General features: G+C 40.6%; 1 protein-coding gene across 1 annotated transcript; it reads left to right on the forward strand.

Moving 5' to 3' along the window:
- The first annotated feature begins 3,071 nt into the window (after positions 1–3,071).
- On the forward strand, positions 3,072–7,231 carry LOC106598564 (metalloproteinase inhibitor 2). Its single transcript, XM_045713614.2, has 5 exons — positions 3,072–3,342; positions 5,164–5,234; positions 6,111–6,213; positions 6,671–6,795; positions 6,937–7,231. The coding sequence occupies exons 1-5, from the start codon at positions 3,213–3,215 to the stop codon at positions 7,108–7,110; spliced, it is 603 nt and encodes a 200-aa protein (XP_045569570.2). The 5' UTR covers positions 3,072–3,212; the 3' UTR covers positions 7,111–7,231.
- Positions 7,232–19,897: the final 12,666 nt, after the last annotated feature.

Genomic DNA, 19,897 nt, shown 5'->3' on the forward strand with positions numbered 1-19,897 from the left:
CTATAGAAGAGAGGTAGTGTGGTGATGTAGTGTCCACAACTAAATTATCATTGTGAAATCTGAAAAGACATCCTGAAAGAATGATGGTGTACTACGTGCACATTCTAACAGAAAGGAACGCGGTGGGTAGCTAGCTAAGTGTGTCATTATAGCAAAGTATTTATAAACAAAAAAATTGTTGTATTATCTTTACAATAGGCTATTGTTGATTGTGGCCCAATTGGCCTGGCATGTTATCTCTTTCAAAGAGCTTTCCATTTTGATAGGGTTATTTTACCATGAAATCTTTAGGCCTACCTATAAAATAAAAGTAAAAAAAATCTGCATCCCTGCCCAGCCTGGCAGGAGTGGCCCAAAAGGTGTTTAGCATCCTCAGTGGCTCTGCAGGGTCTGAGAGAGTATTCTCCACTGCTGGCCTGCTCTCCAGGCACCATCACATGAGCCTGAAGCCACAGACTCTGGCCAAACTTGTGTTTCTAAAAGTGAATTCAAGGGCACTGTAGACTTTGTATTTAAGTCTAGTAATTCATGTCTGGCTCCTGACCTGTTGTCACAACTTCCACTGAAGTCAGTCCCTCTCCTTGTTCAGGCAGCATTGGACATCACTGGCCTTCTAGCCATCACCAATCCACTCGACTTTTCAATGATGGCCTAGGAACAGTGGGTTAACTGTCTGTTCAGGGGTAGCGCTGGGATTTGAACTTGCAACCTTTTGGTTACTAGTCCAACACTTTAACCACTAGGCTACCCTGCCACCCCGTTATTGTGGGCTTGGTATATTGTATTTTATTTTGTAATTACTTGAGTAAATCCGTTGATTACTCTTATCTGCTGTCCTGCGCCTGACTCTCTACACCAGCTTCACACAGGCCGATTACACCTGTTTTGAGTGTTTATGTGCTGTTTAATACTACGTGGCCTATTTGACATTATGAGCGCTTCCTTTTCATGTTGTTTACTAAAATACTTTTCATTCAAATCATATGGTTTGGTTTCGATACTTCCAAACCAAATGGTAGGTCCAGGTAGTCACTACAAATAGATGGGTGTTTGTGATTTTAATGAATGGAGTGAATTTGGAACTGCAGGTTTTTTTCCTATGAGGAGTGGTTTTTAGCACTCAATTCCACTCACATGCTCTGATAGAGAACAGAAGATGCCACATTGAAAGATAAATGTGTTTGTATGATTAATGCCTAAGCAAATTAATTTCCATGCGTCCTTTCTGTGCTTGGTTCAACATTTAACCCAAAATAAGCTAGCAGTGACTGTAAAAATCGCATGGAAACATTTTCTCAGAATGTTCATTAATTACCTTCAAATAAACTAAAATTTGCGTTGTCAGAACCTCCCTGCAACCTAAAAAAAATCTAATTCCCAGAACAGGTGAAATGTTCACTACTGTCCTCAGGCGTAAAAAAATAACATTTAAGAAAGTTAACGGTCAGGAAACGTATGGTTTCGTTTCCAGAACCAATGGGAAATCAAAAAACGTGCATTCCCACAACTTCCAAGGAACCAAATGTGCTAGCTGGGAGGCTTTCAAAGGGCACTTGAGACAAACAGATTGCAATTTTGGTGCACATAGAATGGAGTCTTGAGTACATTCAAGTGCGTGTTCCATGGCAAATCTTCTGTTCAGGACAACCCAGGGCATAATCCATGTCACCCTAGTACGTGTGGATTAAACATAGAGTTCATGAACGTTGACACTGTAAATGACATGACTTTTCAAATATGGAAATGTGAAGCTTCCAACAATAGCTGAATTTGCAAAGCAAGCGAGCACCAATTCCATTTCAGTGGTGTTTGCTATAATCTTTGCTACCCGGGTTAAAAAAATAAATAAAAATAAAAGTTCCCTTGCGACAATTTAGCTTTTGCAACGAGACCATTAAATATATTTAAGACAATGGTAGAAGAGAGTGTAGTTCTGTTCAGTTTGGACTTCAGTTTATCGCTAACCTTATCACAGGGACTTTGAAGCACTAACTTACATCATCTGCATGCTGATCTCGGAATAAATTGACGATAGCAAAGATTCCATCTTTGACGAGGCCACATAAATGGAATAGGTACTAGCTAGCTTAATAGTTAATGTTTGCGCGCTAGCTCTGCATATTCAGCTAGTGTGTGTGCGTGATTGACTGGATTAACCTCACGTCAGTTACGTTCATTGAGTGCCTTTCAGACAGTAGACACGACCCCTCTGTTACCTAGCAAGCTAAGGAACTGGCAGTGGATCAAACCATTGTGAGGAAAAGGGTGGGGGGGTCGCAATCTTTTGAAACTTAAAAACGCGCTATTAAGTGTCTATAATCAGCACAATTGCTTTCATTGCGTATTATTAATATTATTTAAATTACATAGTTATGTTTCAGTGATATATTGGGGGGGACAAATCATATTTTTCCCAGGATGGGGGGGGGGTCGTGTCCCCCCCGTCCCCCCCAGGATTTCCGCCCCTGGTAGAGCCCATCGATGTTCCATTCGTTTGGAGGTAGTATTCATCATCAAACCTCACTCATACAATAACAAATGTGCAAAAGTAGCCCAATTAGCGGGGGACGGGGCATCTTCTTGTTGTGCATGGTGCTCAGGAGCATGCTAGTTTTCTGTTCTACCTGATAACGAATTGCACCCACCTGGTGTCCCTGGTCAAAATCAGTCCCTGATTAAAGGGGAACAATAAAAAAATGCAGTGGCACTGGCTTCACGTCGAGGTCCAGAGTTGAGTTTGAGGGGCCTAGGGCAAGTGAACTGAACTGAGTAGTTGGGCAAGTTGAGCCTGCTTTAAAGTTGCCCCAGGTGTTTAAAAAAACTATTTCAAATAGGCATATCCTAAAACGGATATTTCTGTTTCATCGCCATTGTTTAGGCGAAAGACAAACAATTTATGGAATTTATGTCAACCGGGCAAGTTGAGCCTGTTCTGTGGTTGTCCCTTTAAGCAGGGTATTTTTCCCAATGGAGTTGCTATGGTTCTGGATTAATAGAACGCTCAGCCTACCACTGGCTTGGTTCTGACTGGGGAGGAGCTCACAGCCTGCAATAAAAACGGGCTGATTACATCGAAGGGAAAACAGATTTCTAGGTGTTAGTCTGTCTGGGAACATCTTTGAATGTTCTAGTGTGGTTTACAATACAACTGTTCTTTAGCTCCTGGAGTAAACATATCTTACGCGATACATTGTTGATAGATATTTTCCAAAATGACTTGGTCTATAAGCAGTTGTTTCATCACTCTGGTCGTTTTGTTCCTTTGGCGGATCGAAGACGTTGCAGAAGCTTGGAGATGCGCTCCTGTCCATCTTCAACAGGCTTTTTGCAGCGCAGACGTCGGTAAGGAAACTGCCAATATTTCTGACTTCTCAGGTTCTCAACTCCGGTCCTCGAGTTACTCCAACGGTACACATTTTTGTTGTATCCCTGGACAAGAACACCTGATTCAACTAATCATCCCTCAATGAGTTGAATCAGGTATTTTTGTCCGGGGATACAACAAAAAGTGTGCTGTTGGGTGTACTCGAAGGCTGGAGTTGGCAACCACTGGGCTACTACACTGTATCAATGCGCAACATGACCACAGAATTCTTAATGTTTGTTATAATAATAACCATGACATGATCAATGTATTTACATAATTAAGTAGGCAACAGTAAGATGGGCTACAACCAGGGCTCTCCAACCCTGTTCCTGGAGAGCTGCCATCCTGTAGGTTTTTGATCCAACCCTAATGTGCTCACCTGATTCTAATAATTAGCTGGTTGATAAACTGAATCAGGTCTGTTACAACTGGGTTTGGATTGATAACCTGCAGGAGGGTACCTCTCCAGGAACAGGGTTTGAGAGCCCTGGCTGTAGCCCTGGATGAGACCCTGCTACACCAAGTGTTATATTTGCTTCTAGGCCTACACATTATGCCTACAGTTGAATTGTTTCATTTTATATACTACAATTAAGTAAATACATTATCTTTCTACATTTAACCCAAGGCATTCAGTTGTAGTGTAGACTTATTTAAATCAAATAGTGGTAGGCTACAGATCACGTCTTAATTTGAGCCAGTTTCACGCATCAGGAACATAATCCTGCAGCAACATGAATTGTTATGCGGATTATAATGAATTGATTTTTTGTTGTTAGGGTTGATATAATTTTCATTGGGGCAAATCAAGTCTGGCATTTTTAGTGGAAATTGATAACTTTAGTTGGCTTTTTAAACCTTGAATACGCTACAAGTTTGCAGTTCCTGATGTGCAGGAAAACCCCTGCAACAGGATGATAAATTAAGATTTGGCAACTGTCACTTTTGTTGGAGAGTTAATTTATTTCATGTGCTCCTTAAAATGAATTATCTCTACCTGAATTGTACTAGAACAAAGGAAATGCATATGCTCTGCACAACTGTGGGCTGTGGTGCCATCTTGCGGGCCGGGAAACATCTGCCAAATGGTTTTGGAGAGTGATGTCCTGTAGCTGGTAAAGCTGTTAGTAAAAACCCATTCTACTGTAGTTTCATTAGATCAGTATGTCTGCAAAACAAACTGTAATTCCAGTGATAAAAGCAACAAGTACTACTGTGGTGTACTGGTCCTAATGATGATAGACAGCAGTGGAATAGAGGGAACTTAACATTACAGGAGTAGTTAATCTGATTGGCAAGGATGAATCGTTTGAATATCTTCTGAATCAGACTGAAGTGAAGAGGTTGTTGCTGTCAGCACCTTCTACCCAGACAGGTGGGCGGAGGAGGAGCATGTGTCATAAGGTACGTGTGCCTGTGAAGGTGCCTCAGCAGGCCAGGCATATTCCTCTCTGACTACAGCTGATGGAAGGCTCATGTGCCTCAGTCTTCCTACCAGCCCCTGGTTGGCGCCTGAACATCTGCAGACCAGGCAGGGCAGCATAGTTAAACAAGGTGTTGAATTAATGGCAGATGACCAGAGTTGGGAATCTAGGACCTGGAGGGAAAATTACTCGTCTGATTCGCCCAAACAGTGTGAACTTATCCACAAACATTTTTATGACTGTAAAATCTTGTCTGTGAAGGTTTCTACTGTTCTCTTAGATCTCATTACACCCTTAAACAATCAGTGTCTGACTGACCATTTAAAGGAAAATGGGTGATGTTAGTAGTTAAACCAAGTTTCTCTCTTCCAGTGATCAGGGCAAAGGTGGTTGGAGTGAAAGCTGTGTCTGGTAACACCAACTATGATGTCCAACAGATCAAGGTATGATCAGCCTTTTTATTAAGGTGTTGTTCCTGACTACATTGAAGCCCACTGAACCCCAGTCTGACAGCTTCACTCCTTTCCCCTGGGCTCCAACCCTTCAATGTTTGCCGATCTGGGCTGGCATAAGCAGTGTAGTTGTGGAGCTTCCATCGTATGAAAAGGAGCTTCTGTAGAAATGGCTCATGCCTCTTGCTGGAAAGCACATTATTCAGTCAACGTTCCTACCAGTCCTAGACTATGGTGACATCTATATGAATGCAGCTGCCATTTCATTAAAGCTTTTAAACGCAGTTTATCATACTGCACTTTATTACTGGTGATGGGGGTTTGGTAATCATCACTGCATTCCCTACCAGGAAGTTGGCTGGCTCTGTCACGTTGGTTGATAAATTGCCAGATTTTCATTTATAAAGCCATTTTACTAAAACTCTCACTGTGCCTAAAATTACTACTGACCTTTAGACATTTTAGTTAGTCGGTCTCAGATAAGGATGGTTGACTCTGGATATTCCATTGGTCTCAACTGAGTTGGATGAATCTGCCTGAAATATTTTAGCATTATTTGTGGAACGATCTTCAAAATGTTGTAAATGTGATGTTGAGTCAGAATTGTTTGACTGTTCTGCTTACATTTTGTAACTTGATGTTTGTAATTCGGCGATCTGTTAATAATACCTTGGTCTCTGTATGACACCCTGATAAAATAAAGGTTAGATTAATAAATATTTGTTGCTCTGCAAACATCAAAAGCTGAGGGGATGGGGTATAGGGAGGGAATTAGGAAAGACTGACAGTGCCTGAGAGCTGCTGTCTGTTAGGTTCCAAATTGTAGATGTTTGACAGATCTTCCTTTCTCTCCTTGTGATTGGCTAGATGTTCAAAGGTCCTGACCGGGTTATCCACACCATCTTCACTTCATCCTCTTCAGCCTCGTGCGGCGTGACTCTGGAACTCACCAAGGAGTATCTCTTCACAGGTGTGGATCTCACTACATTACCCAAGTTCATTGCTATCACTGGTTAAACTGCTCAACCTATGCTTGTAGCATCATGGCCGTTTGCAATGACGGCCAAACGCTGACGAAGCTGGGCAAATTGTGCGCCGCCCTATGGGACTCCCAACCACGGCCGGCTGTGATACAGCCTGGATCTTCAAGTTACGCTTTACAATACCAAATGTTATGAATTTAAATGTTTACAACTAATGCATCACTTATTTATTACGATAAATTCTAGTGTTCCAGGCTGCATCGGTATGTCTTCCTGCTCCAGGGTAAAGTTTCCCTAAGGGACAGATTTAGGATCTGTTTCCCCCTCCCCAATTCTAATCTTAACCATTTGTGGGGGAAAAAGGGGAAATGGTTCTAAGATCAGCATCTGGGGTTGACTTTTACCACACAGGTTGTTGACTCACTGTCTTCTCTCTGTCTTCAGGCAGGCTGAATACTGATGGCAAGATGCTCATAGGCATGTGTGACTTTATTCAGTACTGGGAGGACTTGAATGGCACACAAAGGAAGAGCTTGACTCAACGCTACCAAAGCGGCTGCGATTGCACGGTGTGTGACAGGAATTATAGTAAAATTACATCACACCACTTTTGTTCACTTTGTCACATTGGCTAAACACATGAGCTGGGGTATTGGGGTAATGATCAGTCAGTGATCTGGATCTTTCTCTCTCCCTGCTCTGATCTACAGATCATCCGCTGCTCTTCCCTCCCGTGTCCCGTCAGCGCCCCAGATGAGTGTCTTTGGACGGACTGGTTGTTGGCTGATGGCCAAAGCGGACCCCAGGCCAAGTACTCTGCCTGTCTCAAGAGGAGTGATGGGTCCTGTGCCTGGTACAGGGGGATGGCTCCATCCAAGAAGTAGTTCCTGGATATTGAAGACTTCTAAACTCTATAGGCCTTCCGCTCACTGCTCCCTGACTAAAGATGTCTGCAATTTAAAAGCTGGTCACTTCTTGTGCAATAAAAATGTACTACTCCTCAAATATAGTGCTCCAAGTATTCATTTCTTGTGCTTGTCTGTTTTTAAACTGGAACCAAAGGTGTTATTGAAACCCAAAAGGGTGATCTCAGTGTTGGCTGACACGGTTGTGTTTCTAACTAGACCATTATTCCTGAAATACCATCCTAAATCCTGGGGCATGTTCAGCTGGGCACAATATATTAGAATGAATGTTATATACATGAAGGCATTGACAAATGCAGGTGTGGTTCCCTTCTGCACATTGAATGAATTTAAATTAAATTGCTGAGAACCCTCACGCTTGCTGACCAAAAGATTGTCGGAGTTTTCAGAACATTTATCTTAAGTCAATAAATTTGTACTTTTTTTTTTTCTCACTCACTACCCACTGGGCAATGTTTTCCATGTAATTTAACACTGTTGCATCAAAGTGAAACTTATTTTGGATTTGAGAAGTCAAATCTTTTACCTGAATCCATTGACATTATTTGACAACTCAACCAAATGTCAATGAAATCTAAACGTTGAACTGACATCTGTGCTGAGTGAGTGGACTATATGGAGAACCGTTCAGAATATTTTGGAAAGCTATGTAACGTATTTAACTAGGTGAGCAAGTTAAGAACAAATTCTTAATTACAATGCTGGGACAATTGTGCGCCACCCAATCACGGCCGGTTGTGATTCAGCCTGGAATCAAACCATGGTCTGTAGTGACGCCTTTAGAACATATGCAGTGCTTTTAGACCGCTGCGCCACTCGGGAGCCCTAATACATGCATATTTGTCTCCTTTTCAGCACCAGTTGGTAATATGCAAATACTCAATTGTATATTTAAGGTTTGATAAAGTATTTAATAGTAAACTGGTTTAGACAATTGGTGAATTAAAAATACTGTTCTGGATTGACTTACGTTGTCTAAAAGTAATGATGGACTATCATTTCTCTTATTTGAGCTGTTCTTGCCATAATATGGACTTGGTCTTTTACCAAATAGAGCTGTCTTCTGTATACCACCCCTACCTTCTCACAACACACCTGATTGGCTCAAACGCATTAAGATGGAAATAAATTCCACATTGTTTTAAGGCACACCTGTTCATTGAAATGCATTCCAGGTGACTACCTCAAGAAGCTGGTTGAGAGAATGTCAAGAGTGTGCAACGCTGTCATCAAGGCAAAGGGTGGCTACATTGAAGAATCTCTATAAAATATATTTGTTTAATGCTTTTTTTGGTTACTACATGATTCCATATGTGCTATTTCATAGTTTTGATGTCTTCTCTATTATTCTACAATGTAGAAAATAGTAAAAATAAAGAAAAATCCTGGTATTAGTAGGTGTGTCCAAACTTTTGACTTACTGTACATCTGTCCAAATGAAAGATAGCCAGCTATATGTTAAGTCAAAATTGTCCAAACCGAAACAGTCACAATTGCAGACTTCAATATGGTGTCAATTGTTGCAGTTGTTTCGGTTTGGACAATTTTGACTTAACATATAGCTGGCTATCTTTCACTGTAAAAAAGGGGGTGCAAATCAAAATTAAAATATATTTGCACACCCTTTTTTTGCCCTCAGAACAGCCTAAATTCATGTGGGCATAGACTCTACTATGTGTCAAAAGTGTTCCACAGGGATGCTGGCCCATGTTGACTCCAATGTGAGTTGTGACAGTTGTGTCAAGTTGGCTGATGTCTTTTGGGTGGTGGACCATTCTTGATGCACACGGGAAACTGTTGAGCATTAAAAACCCAGGAGTGTGCAGTTCTTGACTGCAACTCTGATGCACATGGGAATATCTTTGGTTTGTCTCTGACATTCAGAAGCTGAGCTATGACCTGAAGTCGAAGAATCAAAGAAATTGGACTTTGCTTGGGAAGTATGCCACTTTAACATTCTAGTCGGAACTAGCAAAATCTGAAATTTTCAACTTGCTAATTCGTGATTAAATACAACCAGTTAGCAAGTGAAACATTTCAGAGTTTCCTAGTTCTGACTAGCATGTGAACACGGCATCAATCTTATACAATGTGTTACTATGCTGCTATCAATTGATCTGTTCACTTTCTGTCTAATAAAATACAGTATGTATGATTCAAATAAATGATCATAATTAAATATATTTGGGGAAATCGGGTCGAGAATTTATTTCCCTTATCCATCATTATTATTATTATTATTAAATAGCCTATCGAAAATATGTTAGGAGTCTTGTTAAACTATGTAAAATTGCAGGAAATTAGCTTCAAAACAACATTTTCCTAGGTCCCTCAAAGTCAACAAAATCATGCTGGTGTTGTATTTAATATAGGCTATCTCAATATGTGAAAAGGCAGACCCTGGGGAATAAACCCATGCTCTATTGTGCTGTACACTACTGTACTGTACTGTACTGTACCCTACTCTACTGTACTGTACCCTACTCTACTGTATTGAACCCTATTCTACTGTACTGTACCCTACTGTACTGTACTGTACTCTACTCTGCTGTACTGTACTCTACTCTACTCTGCTGTACTCTACTCTGCTGTACTGTACTCTACTGTACACTACTGTACTGTACTGTACCCTACTGTACTTTACTGTACCATACCCTACTATACTGTACTGTGCTTGAGTTTCTTACAATTGAAGAAAGGGCTCATGGACTCTTGATCTAGTGGTCTTGGTCTTGAGACCACATCAATTCAGTCTTTAACTTGTCATGGTCTCAACTTATTGGGTCTGGGTCTTGGGACAAATGTCCTGGTATAAATCTTGGTCTTAGCTCCTGGATATTATCTTAGTTTTTGGTTTACAAACCATAAGCAACCCAATTTGAAGAAGTCAATACTTTCTGATCATTGGCTGATTACTCCCAACCCATAGGAATCCCCACCCAGTTGACTACTTTTAAATGGTGGAAGCCCTCAATGGCAATGTCTTTCCTAAAATAAGTTATATCCATCTAGATCCTCCATTTAGCTCTATGATTGACACTTGACACCGAAATGCCTGTTATTCTGCCAACATAAAGATAGGTAGTGATAATTGAAACTTATAACAACATAAATAACTAGATGTATAAGTTATTCAATCAATAAACAAGTTTTAGATTCATACAATAATCACGCAATAGAGATTATACTTCTCTAAATTAAATTTAAAGGTTTTGAAAATCAGGTTAAAAATCATGTTTTTACTATTTTGTTAATTTGGTATGTAAATATATATTTTTTACATTCATCTGTAATAGAAGGTTAATCAACATTAACTCTACTGTTCATGGTTCTTCCTTTATTGCAACTTTTTCACTATGTTTCGGTAGTGACAAATTGAGTGAGGTGGTAGGGAATTCAGGTAAATATTTCAAATCTGCAGTAGGTGTGTGAATAATATACTGTATTTTCCTATTGGAAGACATGTGTGCTGAAAGTTTGGGAAAAATAAGATACAAACTAGCCTTTCTTTTCAACCCCCAATTTGCAGTCTAGCCTATGTCATCACTACTTGTTGATTTGATGAGTTTTGGATTAATGAAGACAATGGTGTAAAGTTACTACGTAAAATATTTTGAAGTACTACTTCGGTATACAGTATTTATACTATTACTCAAGTAGTATTTTACTTTGGTTACTTTCACTTTCTATGAAGGTATCTTTACTTTAACTCAATGACAATTGGGTAGCCTAGTTTTTCCACCTCTGGGCCTTGGTAGCCTAGCCAACCAAAGTTATATAATATAAACCAAAGTTGATCAAGTTCACATTTTCTCCAAACACAAATAAATTGTCTTAGGCTATAAATACATAATGTTAGCACTTTGTTTCCCCTGGCCAGATGAGACAGGGTCCATAGAGGCCTACAGTTCGTCAGACTGATAGTGCAGGTCAGATCACTAATGTTTAGGTGTAGGCTGCTACAACATTTCTCTAAAGAGTTTTTGCTTGTCTATTGGGAGTGAGTTATTTTCCTGTTTGCTAAAATAATACCGGTGGGAAGATGATGGCACACGTCTATATAAATCAGAGCGCGCTCTGCTCCACCTGCACCACCTGTAATTTCTGTGAATCTGATTGGTCAAAGAGGTGGCACCACAGGTCCCAGAATGGTGAGGATTTTTTTTGCTTCTGCTGTAAAGTTACCCCAAGTTATTTTTTTTTACTGAAAGAAACAACACTGTAAGGAATTCCAGTAGGCGTAGCCTAAAATGTATCTTTCTGGTTCATCCCCATTGTTTAATTGAAAGACGGACAATTTATGTCCCGTTAGGCAGGGGAGTGGCTGTGGTTCTGGATTAATAGAATGATGAACCTACCACTGGCTTGATTCTGACTGGGGGAGGAGTTAACAGCCTGCAATAAAAGGCAGCTGATTCCTTGTACTATTTAGACGTCTTAATTGGTTTCTCGTAGTTATGGAGTGAATTGTTGTGGGGTAAACATTTTCCTTCCACACAATAGTTTTTTTCTTGTGTAAAGTCGACATTAAAGTTATACATTTCTATAATGACTTGGTCGTTAAGTAGTTATTTCATTAGTTTGGTAGTTCTGTTCCTCTGCCGGATCGATGACATCACAGAAGCTTGCACTTGCATGATTGTACATCCTCAACAGGCTTTTTGCAATGCAGCCGTCGTTAAGGCAAATTTGGCAACATTTCTTACATCTAGAGTTTCTTCACATGTTGATGGGGCTGTGTACTACACTATCAATGCACATCATGCAAACATGTTATGAATTCTCTGTGGTTGTTGTAATGTTAACATTTTTAAGACCTGATCATTAGGTCTATTTTTACATCTTCTCTCACCTACTTATGTAAATAACTGTAACAGTAAAATGGGCTACACCTGGGGTGTGTTCATTAAAGAGATGACGAAGGGACCTACCTGCATTTTTCTAATAGAAACTGTCGTATGCGTTTTCTGGTTAACCTTATCAGTTCTGAGACCCAAGCAAAAATCAGCTTTTCGTTTATCTGCATGTCCAGCCCTTATTGACAAATTAGAAAAATAATTGGTCTGCCAGAGCAAAAACCTGATTTTTAAAAAGGAATTTATAGGAATGCTGTAAGTACAGAAAGTGTTTGCTCACTGGGAAATGAATATGCAACTAGTCAGTGACAACTGTTTGGTGTTTGACAGCTACTATGTGCGCATATTACAGTACTAAAGACACTATCCTTGGATTTCCTATGGTCTTCAATGTAGAATAACCCTGACCTTCTAATGACACTTGTGTAGCTTGTGAGCGTCATAGAGCAAAATATTAGATGTGCGTGTCAGCTTTTCATAAATGGCATTTAGTAGTACCTCAACCCATTCAGACTCTACAGACATTTTTGTAAATGACTCTGCACTTGGCCCCTTCGAGATCTGCCCTTGTCTCAAACCTCCCTCTACCTCAGCCCCCGTTAATTACAAACTAATGGCTGGTACCAACGGATGCAGTAGACATGGACTAATCCAACGTTACAAGCTAGAAGTGTGTAGCTCAAACACACTTTTTAAAAGGGATTAGAAGTCCATAAACTGGGACTCATTGGGTTAAACTGCTTCACATAATGCTCCCAGCATCACGGCCCACTCTAAACCATTCTCTTCACCTTGTACAAGTGTTATAGAAACAATACATTCTCTGTACATGGAGTTACACGTTATAACAATTTACACATAATTATGTGGACACCTGCTCGTATAACATCTCATTCCAAAATCATTCTCAATAATATGGAGTTGGTCCCCACCCCCCCTGCTATAACAGCCTCTCCTCTTCTGGGAAGGCTTTCCACTAGATGTTGGAACACTGCTGCGGGGACTACCATTCATCCACAAGAGTATTAGGGAGGCTTGATCTGTTGTTGGGTGACTAGGCCTGGCTTGCAATTGCTCTTCCAATTCATCCCAAAAGTGTTTGTGGTCAGGACGCTGAGCAAGCCGGTCAAGTTCTTCCACACTGATCTAGACAAACCGTTTCTGTACAGACCTCACTTTGTGCACTGGGGCATTGTCATGCTGAAACAGGAAAGTGCCTTCCCCAAAAACTATTGCCACATATGGAAGCACAGAATTGTCGAATGTCACTCCACCATGTTTTCCCCACAGCACATTGACTCCCTCTCCTCTGTCTGTAGGCAAGCTGGAGACTGGAAGGATGTACGTAACACTGTGTGGCTATAATCTGCCCTGGGAGGACTTGAGTGCTGCACAAAAGAACAGCTTGACTCACCGCTACCAAAGCGGCTGCGATTGCAAGGTGTGTGTGATGGGAATTATAGTCATATAACTGTACACCAATATTTACACAGCACATTTTCTAAAAGGGATTATATTACTCTGGTCACATTGTCAAACACATGCGCTGGCGTATTGGGATAATGATCAGTGATGTTGGTCTTTCTCTCTCTGCTCCACAGATCATCCACTGCACTTCCCTCCCCTGTCCGATCAGCACCACAGATGCGTGCCTGTGGACTGACAACGGCCAAAACCTTGCCTGTATCAAGAGACATGGTTCCTGTGCCTGGAAGTAGTTCCTGGATATTGACAAACCTTATAGTTTACAGGCTATTTGCATTGTGATTTAAAGATGCCTGCAATAGTTAATATATATATATATATATATATATATTATGATTTAAATGAATTAAAAGTGCTTACTGGTCCCTTCTAAAAGTGCAATAAAAATAAACTACAAATGAATTATAGCGCTCTAAGTATTAATTTTCATCTGCTGTTCATTTGTTACTAGTATTTTAAAAGAACAAAATGTGTTATTGAAACCCAAAATGGTTCTGTGGTGTTGGCCCATGTGGTTGTTTATAAATAGAACAGTTCCTGAAAAATGGCATCCTAATCCTGGGGTGTGTTCAACAGCGCACAATGTAGAAAGTTCAGATGAAGAACAAATTGTCTTCTCTGTCAGGAAGAAAGGAATCATGTCTGCTCTAATGGCATTTCTATCTGGAACATTCTACATTTGTCTACTGAATATGGCTCTTTAGTAGTTTGGGTCTGTAATGACATTGACCAATTTAAACCACTTCGATTCTTCCTTGCTTTATAAGTCAGAACATTATTCTTGGTGTATATTCAGTGGATGAATATTCTGTTAATTCTTATGCACAATGCTGTGTTCATGTGCTAATCGAATTAGGAAACTGATGTTATCTTGCTAACTGGTTGTTATACAATTGCCATATTTAGCCAGTTGGATTATTATTTTATTAGCACAGGAGTGGTCAAAGTGCCACACTGGCTGACATCACTGGGTTGAATTCACTATAACTGCTTTATTCAATTGAATGGCTTATCTGCTTATCTTACTACGGACAAAAATATTCAATTTCTCTGCAGCGTAGATGGTAAACCTGGTTGATTTGGTTCACAGTGCAGGTTAGCATTTTTTGTCGATCTTGTACCACATTGCAGATGGGCACAGGCCTAAAATCTGATTTTAAACTTCACTTTCACCACACTGCTAACCTTAAATTAAGACAAAAAAGCAATTTTTCCTTCATGAATTATATCTTTGACTGTGCAGCTGGCCTAAGGGGAAATCGCCCAGGTCTGCCTCCAGGACAAGACTCATGACAAACATCAACCTGTTCAGTGTATTCACCACCCCTTGGATTTTTTTACCATTTTTTTAGCGGGATTAAAATAGATTTTAAATAGGAATCCCCATCCAAAAATGCCGACAAAAGAATAAAATATAGTTGTGAAGTATTAACCGCCTTTGTTTAGGCGAGTCTAAATTAGGTTAAGGAAAAGCATCTGGTTTAACCAATCACATAAATGACATGGACTGAAAGAGTGGCTTACATGATTTTTGAGTGACTACCCTTCCTCTGTTCCTTATACATCTGCAAGGTTCCTCAAAGACCAGGGAGCTTTTTGAAAGGCTTATAAAGAAGGGCAGTGATTGGTGGATGGGTAACAAAGTTAACACTTATACTGTGGATTATGTATAACACCACCCAGACATAAAAGATAGTCGTCTTTATGAACTGAGCTGCAGGAAAGGAAGGAAACTGATCAGGGGTGTCACCATGAGGCCATAGGAGATTTTAAAATGGTTATGGACTTCAATGGCTGTGATGGGAGAAAACTGAGGATGGATCAACATCGAAGTGACTCTACAATAATGACCTAAATGACAGTGAAAATAAAAATATTCCAAAACATGCATCTTGTATGCAACAAGGCACTAAAGTAATACTGCAAAAAACATCTTGAATGAATACACTTTTTGGTCTAAATACAAAGCATTATATTTCGGGCAAATCCAGCTACCAATACTACTACTACGACTACTTCACAAGAAATACTTCTAGACTAGCAAGCACACCACATTTACTTCAGTAAATGTCCTTTTCTATTTTTTTTTAATACATTTCATAGGTGACCTGATTAGACAAACTCTGTTCTCATTATAGCCCATATAAAACCGTTTAGCAACTGACTAATCACTGTCATACCCTAGACAGATATTGATAAGGTCTGAAAGGGACTTTCCCATCGGCCAAACCAGCAGTCTTTCTTGGTTAACCAATGATTTTGGTAACTTGCCTGAAAAAGGGAAAATTGTTCTTTACACACAGAAATGCCATAACTTGTCAGTCTCTTAATTATACAACAGGAAGGAAGCCTATTAATTTCAATTAAACCCAGGTGTGATCACGCTGGCTCCACAGGAGGCTTGCGCTGCTCAAGCTTCAACTCACTCTCTGGTACTAAACTCAGCAAAAAAAGAAACATCCTCTCACTGTCAACTGCGTTTATTTTCAGCAAACTAAACGTGTAAATATTTGTATGAACATAAGATTCAACAACTGAGACATAAACTGAACAAGTTCCACAGACATTTGACTAACAGAAATGGAATAACGTGTCCCTGAACAAAAAGGGGGGTCAAAATCAAAAGTAACAGTCAATATTTGGTGTGGCCACCAGCTGCATTAAGTACTGCAGTGCATCTCCTCCTCATGGACTGCACCAGATCTGCCAGTTCTTGCTGTGAGGTGTTACCCCACTCTTCCACCAAAGAACCTGTAAGTTCCCGGACATTTCTGGGGGGAATGGCCTTAGCCCTCACCCTCCGATCCAACAGGTCTCAGACGTGCTCAATGGGATTGAGATCCGGGCTCTTCGCTGGCCATGGCAGAACACTGACATTCCTGTCTTGCAGGAAATCACACACAGAATGAACAGTATGGCTGGTGGCATTGTCATGCTGGAGGGTCATGTCAGGATGAGCCTGCAGGAAGGGTACCACATGAGGGAGGAGGATGTCTTCCCTGTAACGCACAGCGTTGAGTTTGCCTGCAATGACAATAAGCTCAGTCCAATGACGCCCCAGACCATGACGGACCCTCCACCTCCAAATCGATCCCGCTCCAGAGTACAGGCCTCGGTGTAACGCTCATTCCTTCGATGATAAACGCGAATCCGACCATCACCCCTGATGAGACAAAACCGCAACTTGTCAGTGAAGAGCACTTTTTGCCAGTCCTGTCTGGTCCAGTGACGGTGGGTTTGTTCCCATAGACGACGTTGTTGCTGGTGATGTCTGATGATGACCTGCTTTACAACAGGCCTACAAGCCCTCAGTCATGGTCATGGTGCAAGTAACCAGTCAAAACCACCATAGCTTCCAACCCCTACTGGATTGTCTGACAATGTGTAGCATGTACATAGCATGCTTGCTAGTTTGTTAGCACCCACATGAGGGTGAAGCTGGCGTGGTTAGGTGAGTTTCCACTAAATAGTGTATCTCAGCTGGAGTAATAGGATAAATGTGTCTCAGCTCTGCTCGCCCTGACTAAAAGTTACACTTCCAGTGTAGCAGGTAAAAAAACAAACGTATTTTGTGACGCCCCTACTGGAATTCTTTGCGGTTTGGTTGTTTTCTGTTAAAACCTCCCTGCCTAATGGGACAACAACAGGGCAGGCTCAACTTGCCTAGCTGCCATAAATGCCATAAATTGTCCATCTTTCACTTAAAAATGGGTATAAACCAGAAAGTTCAGTTTTAGGCTCTGTCTACTGGAATTCCTTACAATTTTGTGGTTTTCTGTAGAAAACAACACTTGGGTCATTCTAACCCTGTAACCCTTAAAGTCCCTTCATCAGCTCTTGGACCAACAGGCTGTGAGACAGCTTCTACACCCAAGTCATAAAACTGATTAATAGGCATAAGACTACTAAATAGTAAATTAATTGGTGACCCGGGCTACATGCATTGATCCTATCATGCAATGAGTATATGCACACCCACATGACTCTACAGTATATACACACTGAATGTACACTCTCACACAAAACCCACACATATTGCCAACACTACACGCACAAAACTTTCACACTAATCATATGCTGCTGCTACTCTGCTCTTTATTATACTATTATTATTATCTATCCTGATGCCAAGTCACATTACCCTGTCTTCATGTATGTACATAAATACCTCGTACCTCTGCACACTGATCTGGTACTGGTACTCCCTGTATATAGCTCCACATTGATCTGGTACTGGTAGTCCCTATATATAGTTCCACATTGATCTGGTACTGGTAGTCCCTGTATATAGCTCCACATTGATCTAGTACTGGTAGTCCCTGTATATAGCTCCACATTGATCTGGTACTGGTATCCCCTGTATATAGCTCCACATTGATCTGGTACTGGTAGTCCCTGTATATAGCTCCACATTGATCTGATACTGGTACTCCCTGTATATAGCTCCACATTGATCTGGTACTGGTACTCCCTGTATATAGCTCCACATTGATCTGGTACTGGTAGTCCCTGTATATAGCTCCACATTGATCTGGTACTGGTAGTCCCTGTATATAGCTCCACATTGATCTGGTACTGGTACTCCCTGTATATAGCACCACATTGATCTGCTACTTGTACTCCCTGTATATAGCTCCACATTGATCTGGTACTGGTACTCCCTGTATATAGCTCCACATTGATCTGGTACTGGTACTCCCTGTATATAGCTCCACATTGATCTGGTACTGGTACTCCCTGTATATAGCTCCACATTGATCTGGTACTGGTAGTCCCTGTATATAGCTCCACATTGATCTGGTACTGGTAGTCCCTGTATATAGCTCCACATTGATCTGGTACTGGTAGTCCCTGTATATAGCTCCACATTGATCTGGTACTGGTAGTCCCTGTATATAGCTCCACATTGATCTGGTACTGGTACTCCCTGTATATAGCTCCACATTGATCTGGTACTGGTACTCCCTGTATATAGCTCCACATTGATCTGGTACTGGTACTCCCTGTATATAGCTCCACATTGATCTGATACTGGTACTCCCTGTATATAGCTCCACATTGATCTGGTACTGGTACTCCCATATCCAATATCTTCAATATGCACCTCAGAATTGGATAAGGACGTGCACAGTTCCGTCCCAGATGTGTCTGTCTTCACTTATAGCCTGTGAGAAAGACCTGATCACGTGATGGAGAGCCGTGTCAATGAGAGGTGCTTCAGAGCGGCCAGCATTTAGGGAGAAGGGCTGCAAAAGGCATGGATTCTTTTAGGGTGCCTTATGGCCACACAAAGGGGATGCCACCGGGAAATTTGAGGCATTATCAATAGCTTCTCAAATTGTGAATGAGAGAGTGATGAAGTGCGTACAGCCTGCGCAAAAAAACTAAGCAACTTTTTTCCAATCATCATTAGAGTTGCATCATGCAAGCTTACAATGTATTAAAAATCAAAACATATAGCCCAATGTTTGTAGAACAACTAAAGTTACATGAATACCTCTAAATTAAGTATATAGGAGTACCTATTTCTTTGTTAACCGCTCAACACAGAATAGCCGCACGAGCGCACTCTCAAATCGTTTGGAGAAAATATCCATTCTATTTTATTCAGCTTTGTTCAATTTTATTCTTCATACTATAAAATAATATAAAGTAATACCACGGGAATTCCATGCAAATCTTGTCTGCTAAATTAACTAGTGCAGCCCACAACCATATGGCATAGCCAGATCAGTATGCTATTCTGTTCTTCTGAAATAGACTACATTTTCTTAATTTCATGTTTCTTTAGACTTGTCTAAAATAAATTATGGATTTAATGTGAAACTGTAGCCTATATTAAATGGATTTATTAAACTTTTTCTAATGTAACTGTTCCAAAAATCTGCATCAGCGGCTTGTAGGCTATATGTGGAAGCCAGGAGATGCTGATTGTGTTCATGTTAATTAACGGTCAATTACGTTAGACCCACAGTTATTTGCTTGACAATCACCAGCTGACGAAATTTCGTGACCATCACAGCCCTACTTGTAAGTTAACCCGTCAACAATGCCCTCCAAACATGGCAACTTTCTTCTTATTGTTTTGTTTTTAAACCTTACAATAAGGGGTAAAAGCTGAACATTGTTTGAGAGTGATCTGTGTGTATTAGCAGTAGTGGTTGAGGGTTTTCCTACAAGAAAGAGTAGAAGGGTCCTAGTTGAAAGTAACAAAGACAGTGGTCTATCAGTTGATGTCCAATTTCTTGAGTGTTGACAGTATGTGTTTTTAGTGGCTTTCAGATAGCACTCTAATAATGCAATATCTTAGTAATTTGAAGAATCTAAGGTTTCAATTCAAGGCCACATGATGAACAGAGGGATTGAGCCTTGGGACTGATATTAAATGAAAGGCTGCCATCTGG

Source organism: Salmo salar, chromosome 06 (genome assembly GCF_965601325.2).
Source record: "Salmo salar chromosome 06, fSalSal1, whole genome shotgun sequence".
Classification (NCBI taxonomy): Eukaryota; Metazoa; Chordata; class Actinopteri; order Salmoniformes; family Salmonidae; genus Salmo; species Salmo salar.